The 19,694-nt window shown below is 39.2% G+C and overlaps 1 protein-coding gene across 1 annotated transcript; it reads left to right on the top strand.

The window, feature by feature from the left end:
- The first annotated feature begins 2,831 nt into the window (after positions 1-2,831).
- Positions 2,832-7,053, top strand: LOC122019495 (NADPH--cytochrome P450 reductase-like). The gene is made up of 10 exons (XM_042576958.1): positions 2,832-2,942; positions 5,241-5,360; positions 5,434-5,493; positions 5,578-5,654; positions 5,737-5,794; positions 5,879-5,962; positions 6,043-6,079; positions 6,415-6,484; positions 6,632-6,823; positions 6,921-7,053. Exons 1-10 carry the CDS (start codon positions 2,832-2,834, stop codon positions 7,051-7,053), a joined length of 942 nt encoding a protein of 313 aa, XP_042432892.1.
- The last annotated feature ends 12,641 nt before the right edge of the window (positions 7,054-19,694 follow it).

Raw genomic sequence — 19,694 nt, 5'->3', positions numbered from 1 at the left:
ATCTGGGAAAAATTCTGGATGAATCTTCGATAGTACCCTGCCAACCCCAAGAAACTCCGTATCTCAGAAGCATTCTTTGGCGTATCCCAATTCCGAACTGCCTCCACTTTGGCCGGATCCACTTCTATCCCATTCCCTGAGACAATGTGCCCTAGAAATGGAATCTGATTCAGCCAAAAGTCACACTTGCTAAATTTGGCATACAACCGATGTTCCTTCAACGTCTGTAGCACCGTGGTTAAATGCAGACGATGTTCTTGGCAATTTCGAGAGTAAATTAATATATCGTCAATGAAGACAATAACAAACTGGTCCAAGTAGGAGTGAAATACCCGATTCATCAAGTCCATAAATGCCGCTGGGGCATTTGTGAGTCCGAAGGGCATAACCAGGAACTCGTAATGCCCGTATCGAGTTCTGAATGCTGTCTTGTGCACATCCTCCTCCTTCACCTTCATCTGATGATATCCTGATCGCAAATCAATTTTTGAAAATACTGTTGCTCCTTGTAACTAGTCGAACAGGTCATCGATTCTGGGCAATGGGTACTTGTTCTTTATTGTCACTCGATTCAGCTCCCGATAATCGATGCACAGTCGCATGGTCCCATCTTTCTTGCGTACGAATAACACCGGGGCTCCCCATGGTGACACGCTTGGTCGTATAAAACCCTTGTCCAGCAATTCTTGCAACTGCCCCTTCAACTCTTTCATTTCGGTAGGTGCCAACCGGTAGGGTGCTTTTGACACCGGCGTAATCCCCGGTACTAGTTGTATTCCGAATTCCACCTCCCGAGTCGGGGGTAGACCTGTAACATCCTCTGGAAACACCTCTGAGAAGTCTCGGGCTATTTCCACTTCCTCCAAACTTGGTCGTTGTGTCCCTGACTTAACCGAGATGTGAACTAAGAGCCCCTCACATCCCTTGCTTAGCATTCGTCGAGCTTTGCACATGGAGATCATGCGGGGTACAGCTATTTGTGAAGCTGCTTGAAAAGTCAGGAGTTTTTCATTCGGTAGCTTCAACTTGACCGTCCGCTGTTTACAATTGATGACTGCATCGTGCTGAACCAGCCAGTCCATGCCAAGGATCACATCAAACTCTGTTATTTCCAACACAATGAGCCTCGCGCCTACCATATGATCTTGCATCATCATCTGACAGTTCTTTACCATTCTGTTGCTATGCAATTCCTCCCCTGATGGTAATGAAACACTATATTCCGCAACCATTCGTTCAGGTTTAATGCCCAGTTTTGTAAGATAAGCCTCAGATATAAAGGAATGCGTAGCTCCGGAATCTATTAATACACAGGCTGGAATACCAGCAATATAAATCATACCTGTGATAATAGCTGTGTCCAGGTCCGCCTGCTCTTGAGTCATCGCAAATACTCTCCCCTTGGTAGGCTCCTTGAGCAGTGGACACTCTCTTGCGAAGTGTCCTGACTTCTTACACATATAACAAGCATCTGTACCCGTCAAACACTGCCCAGCGTGAATCTTCTCGCATTTAGAACAGCGAACCTTGTTTTCAGCCCTGACAATAGTGCCTTCAGCTGCTTGTGTCTTCTGAATTTGCTATCGCGACTGTGCCTGCTTGAACGACTATTTTCCTGGATTCTGACCCGGAACTGACCTCTTTTTTCCCGGCTCTTGCTGATCTCGCCCCTGATAACCCAATCTCTTGTTCTGGGCTTCCTTGACCATGTCATTTCTGTCTCTTTCGGACATCAGCGCTTGGTCAACTGCCTCTCTGAATGTGGTGACCCGACTCAGCCTGACATCATGGCGGATAGCTGGCCTCAACCCTTTGGTGAAGTGCTTCAATTCTTCAACTGGTTGGCTGGTAATCATAGGTACAAAATAGCGTCCTCTCTCGAACCTCCTGACATACTCTGCCACCGTCATATCTCCCTGGCGAAGCTCCAAGAATTCCCGTGCCAGTCGTGTCCGATTGTCAACTGTGAAATACTTCCCATAGAATACCTCCTTAAAATTAGCCCAAGTCAAGATAGTCAAATCTACAGTCAGCCGCGCACCCTCCCACCATACCCGAGCATCATCCTGAAGCATGAATATCGCGCACCTGACCTTGTCCGCATCCGTGAGCTGCATGAAATCAAATATCGTTTCCAGAGACCGAATCCATCCCTCTGCAGCGATTGGGTCTGTGGTGCCTTTAAACTCCGTCGGTCCAAGCTCCCGAAACTGCTTGTAAACCGGTTGCGTACTAGGTGTAGAACGTCTGGGGGTGCTCCCCTGCTCCCTAGCCTGCAATATTTGTTGAATCTGTTCCCCATGAATGCGGTTCTACTCATGTAGAAGTGCAGTAAGTCCTTCTAGAAACTGGTTGTTCTGACCGCCCAACTCTCCGTTATTGTTGTTCCTTCTACCAGCCATATCCTGTAAAATTTCCAATTTAATCTCATTCATATCCCATGATTTCATGTCAGTATATCATTCATAGTATGACTAAGTTATCACATTAAATACAGAATTAAAATAATGTAGATCTTACAAACTGTTGGCTGAAGTAGCCGAGTTCCTGACGAGATGGCTAGCGCATGATGTCCCTTAGGAGTGTGGGCTCTGATACCAACTGAAACATCCTGAAACCAATTTTTTTTTTTTTTTTTAAAACACCATCCACCAAACACAATTTAGTATACACTTATAACATGACACCATTCCCAAAAGAATATTATTCCACCAAAGGTAAAAGTCATCATTTCTCTCAAAGTATAGCAAATAAACTCGGTACTACTGACATCACCAAGGCAAAACCCTTTCCGTGAGGAACATAAACTCAACACTCCTAATAACCGGACAATGTCATGCGTCCATCTCGCCTCCTCGCCTACTCCGCCTGTAGACCCTCCGCAATGCCCGGAGATCCATCCTCACCTGAAATGTAGGCATCATGAGTCTACAACCCAGCAAGTATTATCTCATGTAATAAAGCATAACATCCATAACGTAATAAAGATGGGAGACTAAACAATAGAGACATACCTACTATATTGCATATTTATGAAGGAATATGTGGTAAATAAAGTTCCTACACAGCTAAATAAGATGAATATGTCACATATCCGGTAACCACAATTAGAGCCAGTCAATAGTCCCATGAACCTAGAGGTACCTCGTAGTGAACATGCATCCAATCATATAGCCGAAGCTAACATATATTTCCAGTATCGGTCAAGTTTGGATGGGCCCTCCCGGAGCTCATCCCGGGTCACCCACCCCGTCTGCTACCCCATATGCACATATTCAACCAACTAGCTACATAAAACTTATATACTCATAGTTTATCACAATTCTAATTCAATCTGTCAAGTTCCAGTAGCTATATCATATTCCATATCTATCTACATACAGTCTTATCATAACCCAGATTGTTCCATAAGCAAAATTCAAAATTTCATATGCAACAAAATAACTGATCATTAGCATCCAAGTTACAACACCAACCACATACTGTAAACAAGGGAAAATCTGTGCATGATTTAATATTTAAAACTTGTAATACAACTATAAGCTTTCCAAGATAGAACTCAATTCATGTAGCTGTAATGACCCGGAAATAACTAACTCAATTCCCACTACTAGATGTAACTAGCAAGTTCACAATTTTGTTCTATAAATTCTCTACAAAATCCTGTCCATCCAAAGAAAATACCGCAGCGATAAATCCCTAGCAGAACTCCCCAACTTACCTACTGAATCCCAAAAAAAAAACATACAAAGAATGAAAGTCAGCTAAAATTCCCAGAAATCCGTATGCCATGCCAACCAACAGAATTAACTTATCTAGTAGAACTCCACTAAAATTTCAAAGCAACCTTTCATGAAAACCACGAAACACAAAACCACATTCAAATCCAAGCCATCCAATGAGACATAAATCTATCAGTAACGAATAAAACCACCTGCAAATCCAGAGATCCCCAAAAGAAAATCAAAACACAGCTCACCCATCTCAAACATCACAAACCGACATTTAATCACACAGTCATCCTACATTAAACTCACAGCAACAACAACTCGGAAGGAAAAATCGGAGTTCAAGCCCATCTACAGCCGACTAAACCCACAAATTCTGAACAGAACCATCCCCTAGCAGCCCTGCACCATCATTAACATATTGCTCCGACGAAAGAGTTCCAGAATCCATACGATTCCAAACAGGGGTTGATCGAAACCTCAAATTGGATTGAAAGAACTCGAAATCCTCTGTTAAATCCAAAGAAAACATCGCCAGAATCTACATAAAATTCCATTCAAACAAACTGTAACCCAAGCCCCATCCGGCACACATACAAAACCCGCACCTCAAACAGGCATTTGAGCAAACAGCCATCACACCAAAGAAAATCGCAACCGCGATATCACGGAAGAAACCGATCCTCAACACAATCACAGCTCGACAGAAACTAGTAGAAGCACAGGAAAACAAAACACTCCAAAGGAATCGAACATTATCAATGCAGACTTCATCGATCATAAATCCGAAGTATATGCAAACCAATTTACCAAATCGAAACCCAACAGAAAAGAAGCCTTAACAAAAACGATCACACGCCGTTAACCTCTCCATATCGAGTTTCCACCTCTCTTTACCTCACAGATCTTATGCTATCACCATAAGATATACTTGCCTGTTCTTGCGCTTCCCCGTCCTCCCCGAGACCCCCACGACTTCCACTGCGCGTCCTCGTTTTCCCCTGTCCGATCTGCTCCTCACGGTGGCGATCGGCTTCCAAATCCAGCGTCGCCCTCAGCTTCCACAGCCGAAGCAGTAGCTCCGCCGAGGGTTGACGGCGCGTAAGGAGACGGTGATGGAACTGTAGGGTACCGGGTGATGCAAAGATTAAAACCTTTTATACCTAGGGTTATTAAGTTGGCAATAGCTTAGGTTATTAACTTAAGTGAGAGTGGCTAATGTACCCTTATTTGTTTCCCTAATGAGTGTCAATTTAGGTAGGTATAACCATTTAATTCTATATTTGTTTCCCCTAGTTGATGTTAACGTAGATAGGTTGAGTTATTTAACCCCTATTTAATTCCTCTTAATCTTATCATTTGATCCTTCTAACCCTATGGTATCAATTCATCTTCTACCCTCACCTCTATTTCCTTTTTTTTTATATGGAAATTCAGTAATTTAAACCTCCCGTGTATGCCCATGAAGCCTTATTCTGCTACTTATTTAATAACCTCCCCAACTGGGCTTAGGGAGCCTTACAGAAGCCGCTAGTGGTGAAGACCCAGATGGATACAGAGGAGGACCAAGGGAAGAAGAAGGTCACCGTCTTCTTCGGGACGCAGACCAGGACGGCTGAGGGGTTCGCGAAGGTTAGGGGTTTTATCCGAGTAGTTCATTTTTTGAATTTTTCTCCCATGATCTTAGATTTTTCCCCCCTTCTAGGCGCTGGCTGAGGAGGCAAAAGCACGGTACCCTATTGTCATATTTAAAGTCATGGATATCGTAAGATTATCTTCCTTCTATTTTAGATAATTGGAAATATTACTGATTAATTGACTGATCTGTAGTTAGTTTCCTCAATTATAGAACGAATATGCTACTGAGGATGATGAGTACGAGGAGAACCTGAAAAAGGAGAGCTTGGCTTTGTTCTTCTTGGCTACATAAGTTGAAAGCCAGGAATTTTTTGTTTTTATAAACGATCAGTTTCCTCAAAGTTCGAGCTGATCCCTTTGTTTTCTTTAGGTATGGAGATGGCGAGCCTACTGATAATGCTGCCCGGCTCTACAAATGGTTTACAGAGGTTCTGGAAGCATGCACATTTAGTTAATCTATTCTACCAATAATCCTTTTGCCTTGATCGATTGCTGATTATTAGTTTTTATAGGGGAAAGAGAGAGGAACCTGGTTGGAAAATCTTCAATTTGGTGTGTTTAGTTTGGGCAATCAACAATATGAACATTTTAATAAGGTTTGGCATGATGAAATTGTCAGTATTCTTTTTGTGGGAATTGCTTGGCTGATATATTTGTGTATTGTGTCCTTACAAAGGTTGCTGTGGTGGTCGATGAACTGCTTCATGAGCAAGGTATATAGTTGATTTGTTTAGTTTGTGATTTGACTAAGTCACATATGCTCCTAAAGCTGATTTTAAATCCTATCTTCTGTTGCAAGCTCAAAGTTCATGCATTCCATTTTTCTAGAGAATTTAACTTGTTTTGTAGACTAATTGTTACTCTAAAAACTTGTAAAGTCAACATGGTATGAGGAGTTACTAAGAAACAGTTGAGTAGTCATGTTATCTGTGAGTATCATACATACAACTGTAATGTAGTAGTCATGTGCAAGTTTATAGATGTGTTTAATGAATTTAAGCATCATTCGTACTTGGATATTCTTCTATATTTTTTTTCCTCTGCATAGGCGCCAAGCACATTGTCCAAGTGGGGTTGGGAGATGATGATCAGGGTATTGAGGATGACTTCTCTGCATGGTATGTAGTATCAGCAAACTTTTATGCATGCCATCCAAATTTCAATGTCGGCTACTGCTATTTTTTAGTTTTCTATTTTTTTTCTCTTTTGCCCATCATTATCTCATTACTCCTTTGTGGAATATGAAATATCAACTGTACTTTCAGGAGGGAGCTTCTTTGGCCGGAGTTGGATAAGTTATTTCAGGATGAAAATGAGACAGGTGCATCTACTCCTTATACAACTGCCATTCCTGAAGACCGGGTTGTATTTGTCAAGCCTGAAGAAGTTCCATATCTAGACAAAAGTTTGAGTTTTGCAAATGGCCATGCTATTCATGACATACAACATCCATGCAGGTAGAGATGCTCTTTACAAAGATAATTTAAAAACAGTACTGGTTAGGATTTTACAGTCCATGAAAAGCATATCTAACACAACTTGTGTATCTTCAAGGGCTAATGTGGCTGTAAGACGAGAGCTTCATACTTCAGTTTTGGACCGGTCCTGCATCCATTTGGAGTTTGACATAGATGGCACTGGAGAACATTATATATCACTCTCACTTGCATATTTTGAGAACATGTAGGATGCATACACTAATTATATTTCTTTGTGTAGTTTTCACTGGATTTTGACTATCATCAATGTTGAGATGGAGATTAATTTTTTGTTAGATCCTCTTGGTCACCACATTCGTGATCAAGATTGGAAATATGTTGTCAACATGTAAGTTTTTTGGCTTCTTTTCTTACCTTTGTTGAAACATGGATGTATTTTGATGTGGTAATACAATTCCCACGGGTTATATGCATGAAGGGCCTTGAAATTGTATAATGCGGAGGTGGGAAGGAAAGGGAAAAAACAACCAACATGAGAAGTTGTCAAGGTATGTCTGATCCTTTTGATTAGAAACTGTTTCACTATCCTCGAAGGAATTCAGGGTCACTGATTTGTTATATGATGCTCTTGGTCCTTCCATGATTTTTGAATTCAACCATTATCATGCCTAGTAATTTGTTGTATGATGTTGTAGGTTCTTATCAATCTCTACACTTTAATTAGAAGGAGCAAATTATCTATGTTATATTCTAAGCAGCATATACTAAGTGCCATATATGCGCGCAATTATCCTTCAATGAATTAAGCATTATGAACAATAGTCTTCCACAGCAGCCTTTAAAAACTTAGTATTCTATTTTATTTGATACATGTACACATTTGTTTTAGTTATTTGACATATGGTGGATTATTGGGTCCTGATCATGAATTAACTTTGTATAAAGTATTGTAGATTATCTTTGTTGCAAGTATCAATTAAAAAGGGACTTTCTTTGGTTTAGATATTTTGCATTCCAAATTTAGTTTATTGGTAGTTCTCATTGCAAAACCAGACTGAAAAGCTTTCAAAATGCTTGATTTGAAGTGTTAGAAGGATAGAGATCAGAAAAACTAGACTGGCCTCGTTAGAGCTAGAGCAGATATTTGGAAAAAAATAAATAAATCAAAATTACATCTTTACCATTTCCAGCTTTCAAAATTGCATCTTTACTAATATATTATTTATATGTTTTTACAATTTACAAATCTCAAGTACTCCAGAGTTGAAATTGCTGAAGTGCGGTTCGAGTGAGCTGAATGCATGCTAGATTACATTTGAAGTGCGGTTCTACCTTGATGTGTTGTTAAAAGAATGTTCTACCTTGATTCTGATATCTATTAGCTTTTGATGTAAAAAGAATGTTTGTATATTTTATGGATACTGTTGTAAGAAGATTATTTATGTAATTTGTGAATATTTATGTATTTTATGGATATTGTTGAATGAAGAATATTTGTGTATTTTTTTTTGTTACTGTCGATTTTTCATTGTTTCGGAAATCAAATTTGTGCTATTAAAAAATACAGATATTACATCGGCTTTCCACCGCTACAAAACTGGTGTTATTAACTAATATTACATCGGTCGTATACCGCTGCCAAAACTGGTGTTATTAACATATAATATTACATCAGTTTTACACCGTTGATGAAACGGTGTCGTTAAGTGATACTACACCGGTTTTAACCCGATGTCTAAAATGGCAGACCTTTTACATCGGCTTCATAGACATCGGTCAAAAATGTAATAGACACCGGTGGAAAACCGATGTCTATGAGGGTTTTTGTTGTAGTGATTCATGGAAGAGGTTATTAAGTGTGTTAACTTAGAGAAAAATGATTGGTTATCATTGATGTATGAATTACAATACAAGTGGATGCTAACATATGTTAGCTATGTTTTTTGTGTTGAAATGTCAAGTAGTCAGCTATTTGAAGGCTTAGATTCATTTTTCAAGAAATATGTCTAAAATAGAAACTTATTAATGAATTTTATCACATGTTTCAATAGGGCACTAAAACACTAAAAACATAATAAGTTGTTGAACATATTGATATGAATGAAAACCTCATGATTAAGATAAACTGACTAATAGAAACTCAAATGGTTAAGTTATACATGAAAAAATGGATGAAGTTTCCAAGTGAAATGAGTAAGAGTCATGGTTATTATGTGCAACAAATATCTATAGGAGTTGTGTTAGTAGTTTACATATTATGTAGCTGTAATAAATTTGAGTTCGATGGCATTTCATGTATGTAACGACCCGACCCTCTTGGCCCATTTGGCGACCTCTCATGTCGTCGACCGTCGGCCCTTATGTCGACCTTGTCGACGATTTTACTCATAGGACTTTCACTGGCGTTGGATTGACTTAACCTCCGTGCTTATATTAGAGTTTACGAATCTCGCAACCAAGTGAGATCTCACTGTTACCGTGATTCATAAACCTAGTACTTAAGCCCGAGGTCTAGAGTTCAACCCGGGAGGCAAAACCACCCACTGGGGTGGAAAGTCCTAGTGAGTAACTAGACGGCCAAGGGTCGGTCGACGACATTAGAGGTCGCCAAACGGGCCGACGACATAAGGGCCGACGACATAACGGTCGACGAAGGGTCGCCAAACGGGCCGCCAAATGGGCCAAGAGGGTCGGGTCGTTATAATAAAGCGCTTTTTATTGTAACGACCAGCCCTCTTGATTTGACCCTCGGGTCGTCGTCGGCCTTATGTCGGCCCGTTTGACGACCATTTTAGCCGTCGCCACTCACCAGATTTCACTGGCATTTTGCCTGATTCGAACTCTAACCTCCGTGCTTATATTAGAGTTTATGATCCTCACCGGGATCATCTCAATTACTCAATTCCTCTAATACTTAAGCCTGGAGGTTTAGAGTTCGAATCCTGGGGGAGGCAAAAATCCACTGCCAGGGGTGGAAAGTCCTAGTGAGTAACGGCACGGCCAAAGTGTCGTCGGTCGACGACATGAGAGGTCGTCAAATGGGCCGACGACATAAGGGTCGACGGTCGACGACCCGAGGGTCGCCAAATGGGCCGCCAAATGGGCCAAGAGGGCCGGGTCGTTACAATAAAAAAACTCTAAACCTCCATAACATCATTTGGTCAACCTCCACCACTTATGGCATGATTGCACTCAATCAAGTCAACTTGGGTAAAAAAACAGTTAGAGCTTAAGGTGAATCATGTTTAGGTATATGATGGACTTAAAGCTATGCGTACCAGAAGCAATGAATTCATATTAAATTAAAATCTATGTCATGCTTAAAGAATGTGAAAATTTGCACTTAATAGGTCTACACTTCTAAGTTGTTTCCAACAAGGCAAAGCATGAGGGAATAATGTTGCTACCATCAGAAATTTCTACGTAAAGATAGCAATATACTTGGACATACACTTAACATACCTACACCTTCTAAATTACTTCTAGCAAAGCAAAGCATAAGGAAGAGGTAATCACTGCTGCTATCAAAAGTTAACCCACGATATACTAAAGCATGCATTCAGTAGGTCTACAGGTTCTGAATCGTTTCCAGCAAAGCAAGGCATTAGGTAAAAATGCTATTACTATGACAGAAATTGCTACATAAAGATGATGGAATGCTAGAATCTGTTGGAATTTAAAACTTAGGTAAAGCTTGATACATATGTAAAGATTATACTTCTATAGGGCAATAGAGGTCCTTAGGCATGTTACATTCATGATTCAAACCGAATTACTATACTACAAATTCAAACCGAACATCAATTATTCTGCAGACACATACAACCGAAAATCTGAGTAGCTAATGAACTGGGAACTACCTCCAGCATAAACATGTTCATAAAGAAAAATTCTAATAACACTAATATGTGCTCATCTTAATTCCAGCAATGCCATCAACTTCAAATTCCACAAGATCAAAGTACCAAATTCATCTATCCTTCAATCCTAATCCAAGAATGATCACACAATTAATTTTCGGCAATACTATCAGAAAATAAAACCCAACTTTTAATAAGCTAATCCTCTAGCAATGTCCCTAACTTTAGGAAACAAAACAAAGAATCTGGACAGGTCTCATTCAAATCCATTTCACTAGAATTGTTTCAAAGAATTCAGAAACTCTCCAGGACAAGAACTACAATCATCACAATTACATAATTTCTTTCACTTCAATTTTGCTAGGGGTCTGCTCAGATAAAGAACAATGTTCGATAATCTATCACCTATTTGATCACACTGAAAATAAGTGAGATTGACGTCCACACAAGCTAACTTGGTTCTGTTACACTTATCTCTCTGTTATATATATATCTGATTTGTATAACAGAATGTAAATTTTTCCATATTTGATAAATATAGCACTGAGAATGAGGAAACAAATGAAATGAGTGACTTGTATAAATTCCCAGAACGCATTATGTTGAACTAACAATCTACTAAGTGATCTCAAGCTCTAATACTTGGTTACCAGGATTCATAAACTCTAATACTTAAGCCTGGAGGTTTAGAGTTCGAATCCTGGGGGAGGCAAAAAATCCACTGGCCAGGGGTGGGAAGACCTAGTGAGTAACGGCACGACCAAGGGTCGTCGGTCGACGACATGAGAGTTCGCCAAATGGGCCGACGACATAAGGGCCGACGGTTGACGACCCGAGGGTCGCCAAATGGGCCAAGAGGGTCGGGTCGTTACAATAAGCCTCCCCCAGGATTCGAACTCTAAACCTCCAGGCTTAAGTATTAGAGTTTATGAATCCTGGTAACCAAGTGAGATCATCTCACTTGGTTACCAGGATTCATAAACTCTAATACTTAAGCCTGGAGGTTTAGAGTTCGAATCCTGGGGGAGGCAAAAATCCACTGCTAGGGGTGGAAAGTCCTAGTGAGTAACGGCACGACCAAAGGGTCGTCGGTCGACGACATGAGAGGTCGCCAAATGGGCCGACGACATAAGGGCCGTCAGTTGGGCCGCCTCACTTGGTTACCAGGATTCATAAACTCTAGTACTTAAGCCTGGAGGTCTAGAGTTCGAATCTTGGGGGAGGCAAAAATCCACTGGCCAGGGGTGGAAAGTCCTAGTGAGTAATGGCACGGCCAAGGGTCGTCGGTCGACGACATTAGAGGTCGCCAAATGGGCCGACGACATAAGGGCCGACGGTCGACGACCCGAGGGTCGCCAAATGGGACAAGAGGGCCGGGTCGTTACAATGTATGCATATTGTTGGTGTAGTTTACACTAACGGTCTAACTCAGGTTTTGATGAATGACAAGTAAGTTAAGTACGTTAGATATTGGTGTGATCTAACCACCTTACTAAGTGTGCAGGAAATTAACCAAATAGGTCAACGGGTTGACCAGATATCTGACACGAAATTTAGATAGGTCAACGAGTCGACCGGATATCTGGCACGAAGTCTAGATAGATCAACGGACCGACCGGATATCTGACAAGAAGTCCATCTAGGTCAACGAGCCGATCGGATAGTTGGTACAAAGTCCAGCTAGGTCAATGGGTTGACCGGATAGTTGGTGTGAAGTCTAGATAGGTCGACGGCCTGACCGGATATCTGGCAGGAAATCTAGTTGGGTCTGCGGACCGGACAACTGGTAAAATGGTAAGTAAATGTAAGTCACTAGAGGAAAGTGACTAAGTGAGGACGCATCTCGGTTGTGGGGACAGTAGGGGTCGGTCCAGGTTAGGTCCATTTCAGATCCCTAATCGAAGACTTCTAAAAGTGTGTTTCATTTTCCTTGGATTAGCAATCTTCTGATTGCAAACCAAGTAATTCTCTTTGTGTCTCCGTCTTTTTAATTAATTTTTTAATTGTTATTTACAAGTATTCATTATTAAGTTATAAGTTGAGAAAGGGTTGAGTTTATTTTTGCAGGATAATTCACCCATCCCCTCTTGCCAGTCACCAAGGGACCAACAAGTGGTATAAAAGCCAAGACGCTTCAGAAGAACTAACCGCCAACCGAAGCAAAGAAACCAATGGCCATACCATGCATCGTTCCACCAAAATTCGAGGGAGACTTCGCACACTGAAAATACCGAATGGAGGTATTTCTAAAAACTGACTTTGAGATTCATTTAATAATCAAGTATGACTTTGTAGCTCCTACAAATCTAAACGGAGAGGAGAAGGAAGAGAGTCTTTGGACGAAAAAGAACAAAATGATTCTGTAGCAAATAACCGAGCGGAATATCACTTACTGAGCATGTTGCCGCCTCAAGAAGTCAACCACATCGGGAGCTATTCATCGACCAAAGAACTCTGGGAAAACTTCTTGGAACTCTACGAAGACACATCCGAAGCCAAGCTCATAAGACGAGACATACTTCGGAACAAACTGACGAATATTCGTCTTGAAAAAGGTGAGAAGGTAGTCGATCTACACGCGAATGTCAAAGAACTAATCACTGAACTCAAAAACCTCGATGAAATGGTAACCAACCGAGACTCGATACACTACGCACTCAATGCCTTTCCCAGGACTCCAGAATGGACCTCGTTAATCGATACCTACTACATCTCAAAGGACCTAGAGGTAAGTACCCTAGAGAAACTCTTTTCTACTCTAGAATTACATGAAACTAGATGTGCAAGTACAACAAAAGAGTCAAGCCAGATTATGATACTAAATGCAACTAAGAAGGATGAACCCGAGTCATACTCAGAAGAAGATTAAGAAGCTTATATGGTAAGGAATTTCAAAAAAATCTTTAAATATAACAAATTTAAAGAAATACATAATAGGAAAAAACAAAGAAATAGAAGAAGGATTCGATGCTACCAGTGTCAAAAGAAAGTGCACTTAAAAGAGGACTGCCCAGAACTCAAAAAAGAAAAAGGCAAGATACCCAAGCAAAATAAGCACAAGACTCTAACTGCTACTTGGGACGACAGCTCATCATCAGAATCAGAAATAAAAGAATATGTCGGACTAGCATTGATGGCAAATCATGAAGAGTAAAGCACCTCAAAAGCCAACATCGATGAAGGAGGAGCGCCTTCAGATGAATACAACGAAGCAAGGGGAGAGTCAGGGTTCAAGTCTGATATGGTAAGTGAGGTATGCCTCTTACCTCCTGATCAACTCTATTTTGGTATTAAGTCTATGGCAAAATCTATATATAAGTTAAAAAATAAAAATGATAAATTAAAAAATGAAAACTTAGAAATAAAAAGAATTTTAGCAAAATCATGTCTAATAGAAGATTTTGAAAAAGTAAAACTTGAAAATGTTAAATTAAAAGAAGAAATAGAAAACTTGAAAAATTTTGCATGTTCAAATGTTTCTATTTTTAGAAACTATAGAGGATTAAACTGGTACTATAGATTTCATAAAATTCAAATCAGAAAAGTAACAAAATCTTATATCCCTAAAAAATACCTGATTAATCCTGTAGGAAGGAACCTATATTGGATTCCAAAAATTTGTCTAAATTAAAAAGTGAAATTAGACTTAGGGCTTTCAGGTAGAAAATTAAACATTTGAATTAATTAAAAAGCTTTGTCTAGAAGTGGTTGATGATCCAATAACCAAGAAGGTCTAGTGCCTCGCCACAACCTGGAAGCCAATTTCTGAATTTAATATTTAATTGACAAATTGATAAGCATGAAATAGTTAATTAAATTAAATGCTTTCAATATTTGTCAAAGGTTTAACATTTGTTAAAAAATTTTAAAATTACAAACTTCACTTAAAAACTTTTTCAAATTTCACTTAGAAATTTGTCTTTAATTGCAAACTTCATTTAAATTATTTTTGTTAAAACTTATTTTCTTTTAATCTGTTTAACTTAATTTTTTTAAGTTATTTTATACATTGCACAAAAAAATCTATCTTTAAACTTAGAAAATATTTCTATTTGAAATTTTTCTGCACAAAAATCAGAATTACCCTTAGACCTGTTGTGATACCCCATTTTTTTAATGTGATCAAAAGGAGAAAAGAGACTATTAAATCTAGGGGGAGGTATTATGCAAATTTCAAATTGTAAAATCTTTGTTGCACTTATTTGCAAAATTATTTGTTTTTACATTATATTTGTTTACCCTATCTTAACTTGGGTTGCTCACATTAAAAAGGGGGAGATTGTTGGAACCCCAAGGTTGTTTTGATGTGATCAAACAAGTTAAGTTAGGTCCTGTTTGGTTTAACTCCTGTGTCTAAGTGTGCAGGAGCTTAGGAGCACAGGAAGTCGAGCGGAAGACACGGCTAGCGAGAAGGACGACACAAGGGAGAGTTGACGAACTCGGTGCGTCTGAGGGGCGAGGTGTCGTGGAAGAGTACACTAGTGGACGAGAAGAATGTACGCGACGTTTGAGGGACGAGAAGTCGGGGAGGAAGGATGCTCGAGGAGAAGGCCGAAAATTGAGTTCGGGTGAGCCCTATTCCGGATGGCCGAGATCACCCAAGCGAGCGGAACCGGAGTAGAAGACCCAGATCGAGGCGAGCAGAACCGGAGCAAGGGCCCGGAGCCCTTTCGAGTGCCCGGAACTCAACTTTTATCAGAATCGACATGTATGTTAACCGACGTGTCGGGCATATAATTCTATCCCACTCCAGGTGCCCGGAACCCTTCCAGGCACCCGGAATAGTGCTATAAATATAGCTCTGATTTCAGTAGTTCAAACAATAACTTGTAATTCCTTTTTTGCTATTCTACTATTGATTGTGAACTATTAACGTTGTAAGCGGCTACTCCGTCCAAAGGAGATCTTCTAAAAGTGCGCTTTATTTTCCTTGGATTAGCAATCTTCTGATTGCAAACCAAGTAATTTTCCTTGTGTCTCTGTCTTTTTAATTAGTCTTTTAATTGTTATTTACAAGTATTCATTATTAAGTTATAAGTCGAAAAAGGTTTGAGTTTATTTTTGCAGGGCAATTCACCTCTCCCCTCTTGCCGGCCACCAAGGGACCAACATATACTTTGATTTCAAAACGAGAAAACGAGTTTTAAAAAAAAAAACTATGTGATTCACCCCCTACCCCTTCTCACATGTGTATCAGTCTAACACATATGTTAGATTTTTTATATCAACCAAGTATTTCATTTGCTTGATAAGTATATATTCAAATAATGTATTATATTTAAAAGGTGTCCTAAAGGCAATTACCTTAAAAATTATCTTTTTTATTTAATAAATAAAATTACTATTTGGATGTATATTCTATATGTATATTATTTGATCTTAAACTCAATTAATGAAGTCCATAATACAAAATATAGCATGAGAGAAATTATGATTGGAAGTGTAGGTCTGAGATGATTGGGTACAAGTCAATATACTCAAAGGTATTTGAATAGCCCATAGAGGATTCATCATTCATTTTATAAGGAGACGTATACTCTATACCCTCTTGTCAGGATTATTACTCATAAATCTTTAGCCAAAGCAAACATGTTAAGAGGATGGTCTTTTTGGATATATGTTTTTGAGTAATTTGAATCTATAGGATAAAGAACTATAACTTAGGGTAGGTGTAACATAGTCAACCTAGTGGAGCTTGACACATAAACCATATCTTGAACCAAGTGGTATAAGATGTGTGAAAGGAACAAAAGCATTGATAATTGTAGTTGTTGAAGGGTTTAGAATATGTTCTAAAGTCATCCGTGAATTTTTTGATCAATTAGAGGTCATGATATATTATTAGGTGTCACTTATAATCTATTCATAATTAATAGTTAATTATAAATGATCAATATAATTAGGAAGCTATTGAGTCACACCACTACGAATATATTTTAAAGACATAAAAATAAGTAAGAGAATACGATTCTCAAAGAGAGAGATCAAGTCTGGTTAGACCAAGCAAAGGGCTAATATGGAAAGTATTTGTTGTATTAAAAGTGCTTATGGGTTATTCCTCATGCAAGCAAGTTGGGCCTAGTCATGTGACATGTGTTTGAGTTTTTGTTTGTTGGTGTAATTATCCCAGAGTCAAAGTTGACCAGTTTGACTTAAGCTTGAGTTTTGATTTTGACAATATATGAAGTTGTTGATGTAATTGTCTATTTGGGAGATTGTTGACATAATTCTTCACTAGTCAAAGGTTGACCAATTTGATATGAGAGAGTAGTCAAGTAGGTCAAGGTTGACTGGATACTTGACTGAAAAGTCATAACTGGAAGTTAGCCAAGGACAAAACCAATGGAATGGTTGGCAAAGTAGGTCAAGGTTGACTGGATATTTGATTGGGAAAGTCCTAATTGGAGATTAGGCAAGGGCAAGACCAACTAGATGGTTGGCAGAGTAGGTCAAGATTGATTGGAAACTTGACTGAAAAAGTCCTAACTGGATATTAGGTAAAGGCAAGACCCACGGGATAGTTAGCAGAAGAAGAAAAACCAAGCGGGTCATGGAGGACCCTACACTTGGTGTGAAAAGTTCTAGTAAGTGAAGCCAAACAATTGAAAAGTCTTAATGAGTGAAGTAGCAGTTGGAAAGTCATGGTGAGCAAAGCTAGGTAGCTAGAAAGTCCTAGTGAATGAAGCCAGACAGATGGAAAATCCTAGTGAGTGAAGTCAGGTAATTAGAAAATGTTGTCAAGTGAAGCCAGGTATTAAAAAAATCCTAGTAAGTAAAGTCAGGTGGATAGAAAATCTTGATGAGTGAAACCAGGTAATTGAAAATTTTTGGTGAGTGAAATTAGGCAGCTAGAAAGTCCTAGTGAGTGAACCCAAGCAACTGAAAAGTTCTTGTGAGTGAAGCCAGATAGATGAAAAGTCTTGGTAAGTGAAGTCAGACAATTAGAAAGTCATGGTAAGTGAAGTCGGACAATTGGAAAATCCTAATGAGTGAAGCCAAACAATTGGAAAGTCCTAATGAGTGAAGTCAGACAATTGGAAAGTCTTGATGAGTAAAGTCTAGCAGTTGGAAAATTCTAGTGAGTGAAGTTAGATAGTGAGGAAATCTTAGTGAGTGAAGTTAGGTGAAGAAAAGTCCTAGTGAGTAAAGACAAACATTGAAAAATCCAAGTGGATTATAAGTTGACCGAACACTTAGTGTTTGGAAATCCAAGTGGGTCATAGAAGACCAAACACTTGACACGAGGAGAAAATTCCAAGTGAGTCAAAGGATTGACCGGATACTTGGTGGAGAAGTCCCAGCAGGTCACGTCTGATCGTAGATTGGGCAAGGGAACCCTAGACTTAGATTAAGTAAGTTAGAGTTGGGCAATCAATTGAAGTAATCGATTGATCTTAAGGTAATCAATTAGGAGGTTTTGCGAGAACACAGAAAGAGCCCAAATCAATTGGGTCAAGTCTAATTAATTGGACTAATCGATTAGGGTTAGGAGACATGCGAAGAGGAATTCCTGAAGAACAAGGTTGAATTGATTGGCCCAATTGATTCAACCACTGCTAAGCGATTGGATTAATCGATTAGATAGTGTTTTTATTTCGAGAAGAGTCGATTAAGGCCTTTTTGCGAGTGAACAGAGAGTTGTGGAATCAATTAAGGCCGATTAGGATGGCTCACCAATTGATTAGGATTCGAAAAAAAAATCGTTGTATAGGTGTTGGATGATCGGATGATGTGACAGTCAATTAGGAGTAAGTCTAATCGATTGGAAGGTGGCGAAGAATCCTAGAAAAGGGTTTTCATGGACTTTTCGAAGATATATCTCTTTACAACACTCAACCCCAGTTCTTGATATTTGTGGGAGACAAGTGCTGCTGCATTTCCCACCTTCAAGAGACAGATTCAAGCAACAAGAAGAGAGCAAGCTTAAATTTCATTTTGTAATCTTGTGTAAGATTTCATTGTATTTGTTCTTGCTCTTCTTGGTGTATTTTGTGTTGTAAACTTGTACGAGGCTTCTCCACATCCAGATTATCTCTAAGAATAAGTGTTTGTCATATTGAAGATGTGTGCACTATATGGATCCTTGGATTAGTCACATCAAGGAGATGGATACTGAGTAAATCCCTATGTTAGCATTGGAGAATTCTTCACTTCAAGTATTTTGCTGCAAATCATTTTCATTGAAGCGAGTGAGCTATTCACCTCTTGTAGCTCCCTTTGGTTTTAACAAGTGGTATCAAAGTGAGGTCGTTCTTCACCGGACTCATCGCAGAAAGGGCAAACGAGCTAAATGAAGAAGAAGTTGAAGTCTTAAAGTCAACAAGTCAAAGATTTCATCTAGAGAGCTCAACTTCAAGATGAATTTCTGAGACGAACTCAGATATGATACTAGAATGCCTCCACCATTTATATCAACAAGTTTCAGTCTTTGAAAATCAAGGATAAAAAATTTCTTGATGATGAATATAGAGCAATAATTTGCTATAATGGAGGGGTTTCAAACTCCAACATATGACAAAGGAAAAATCCTTAAGAAGAGAAATTGGAGCGAGGAACAAATCAAAAGATGCAAGACCAATGATAAAGTAATCAAATTATTGATTAACTTATTACCTAGTAACATGTTGAGTAAGCTCGGAGAACATCTAGGTGTCAAGGAGCTATAAAGCAAATTGGTGAAGATCTATCCTCAATGGAGTGTAACAACAAAAATAAAGAGAGATACTCTTGTTCATGTATATGATAGATTCGGAGGTTGAGAGATGCTCAATGTCCGAGGAGGAAATTGAAGAGGCATCCACATGAAGGAGTGAGGGGGAGCGTTAATCTTTGATACTAGAGCAAGAAGAAACCTCTACTTCCGGGTCAAATGAAGAAGAGTCTTATGTCATCCCTACAAGCAAATAAGGTATAACAATTTCAATTTCTAAAAATAAAAATTATATTATTTGCTTTGAGTATAGGAAAAATGGGCACTACAAGAGCAAATGTCCAAAGTTGACTAAGAAGAAAGGTCAAGTGACACCCAA

Source organism: Zingiber officinale, chromosome 9A (genome assembly GCF_018446385.1).
Source record: "Zingiber officinale cultivar Zhangliang chromosome 9A, Zo_v1.1, whole genome shotgun sequence".
In the NCBI taxonomy this organism is placed as follows: Eukaryota; Viridiplantae; Streptophyta; class Magnoliopsida; order Zingiberales; family Zingiberaceae; genus Zingiber; species Zingiber officinale.
The sequence above is the reverse complement of the archived record's forward strand: the minus strand, read 5'-3'. Positions and strand labels throughout refer to the sequence as shown.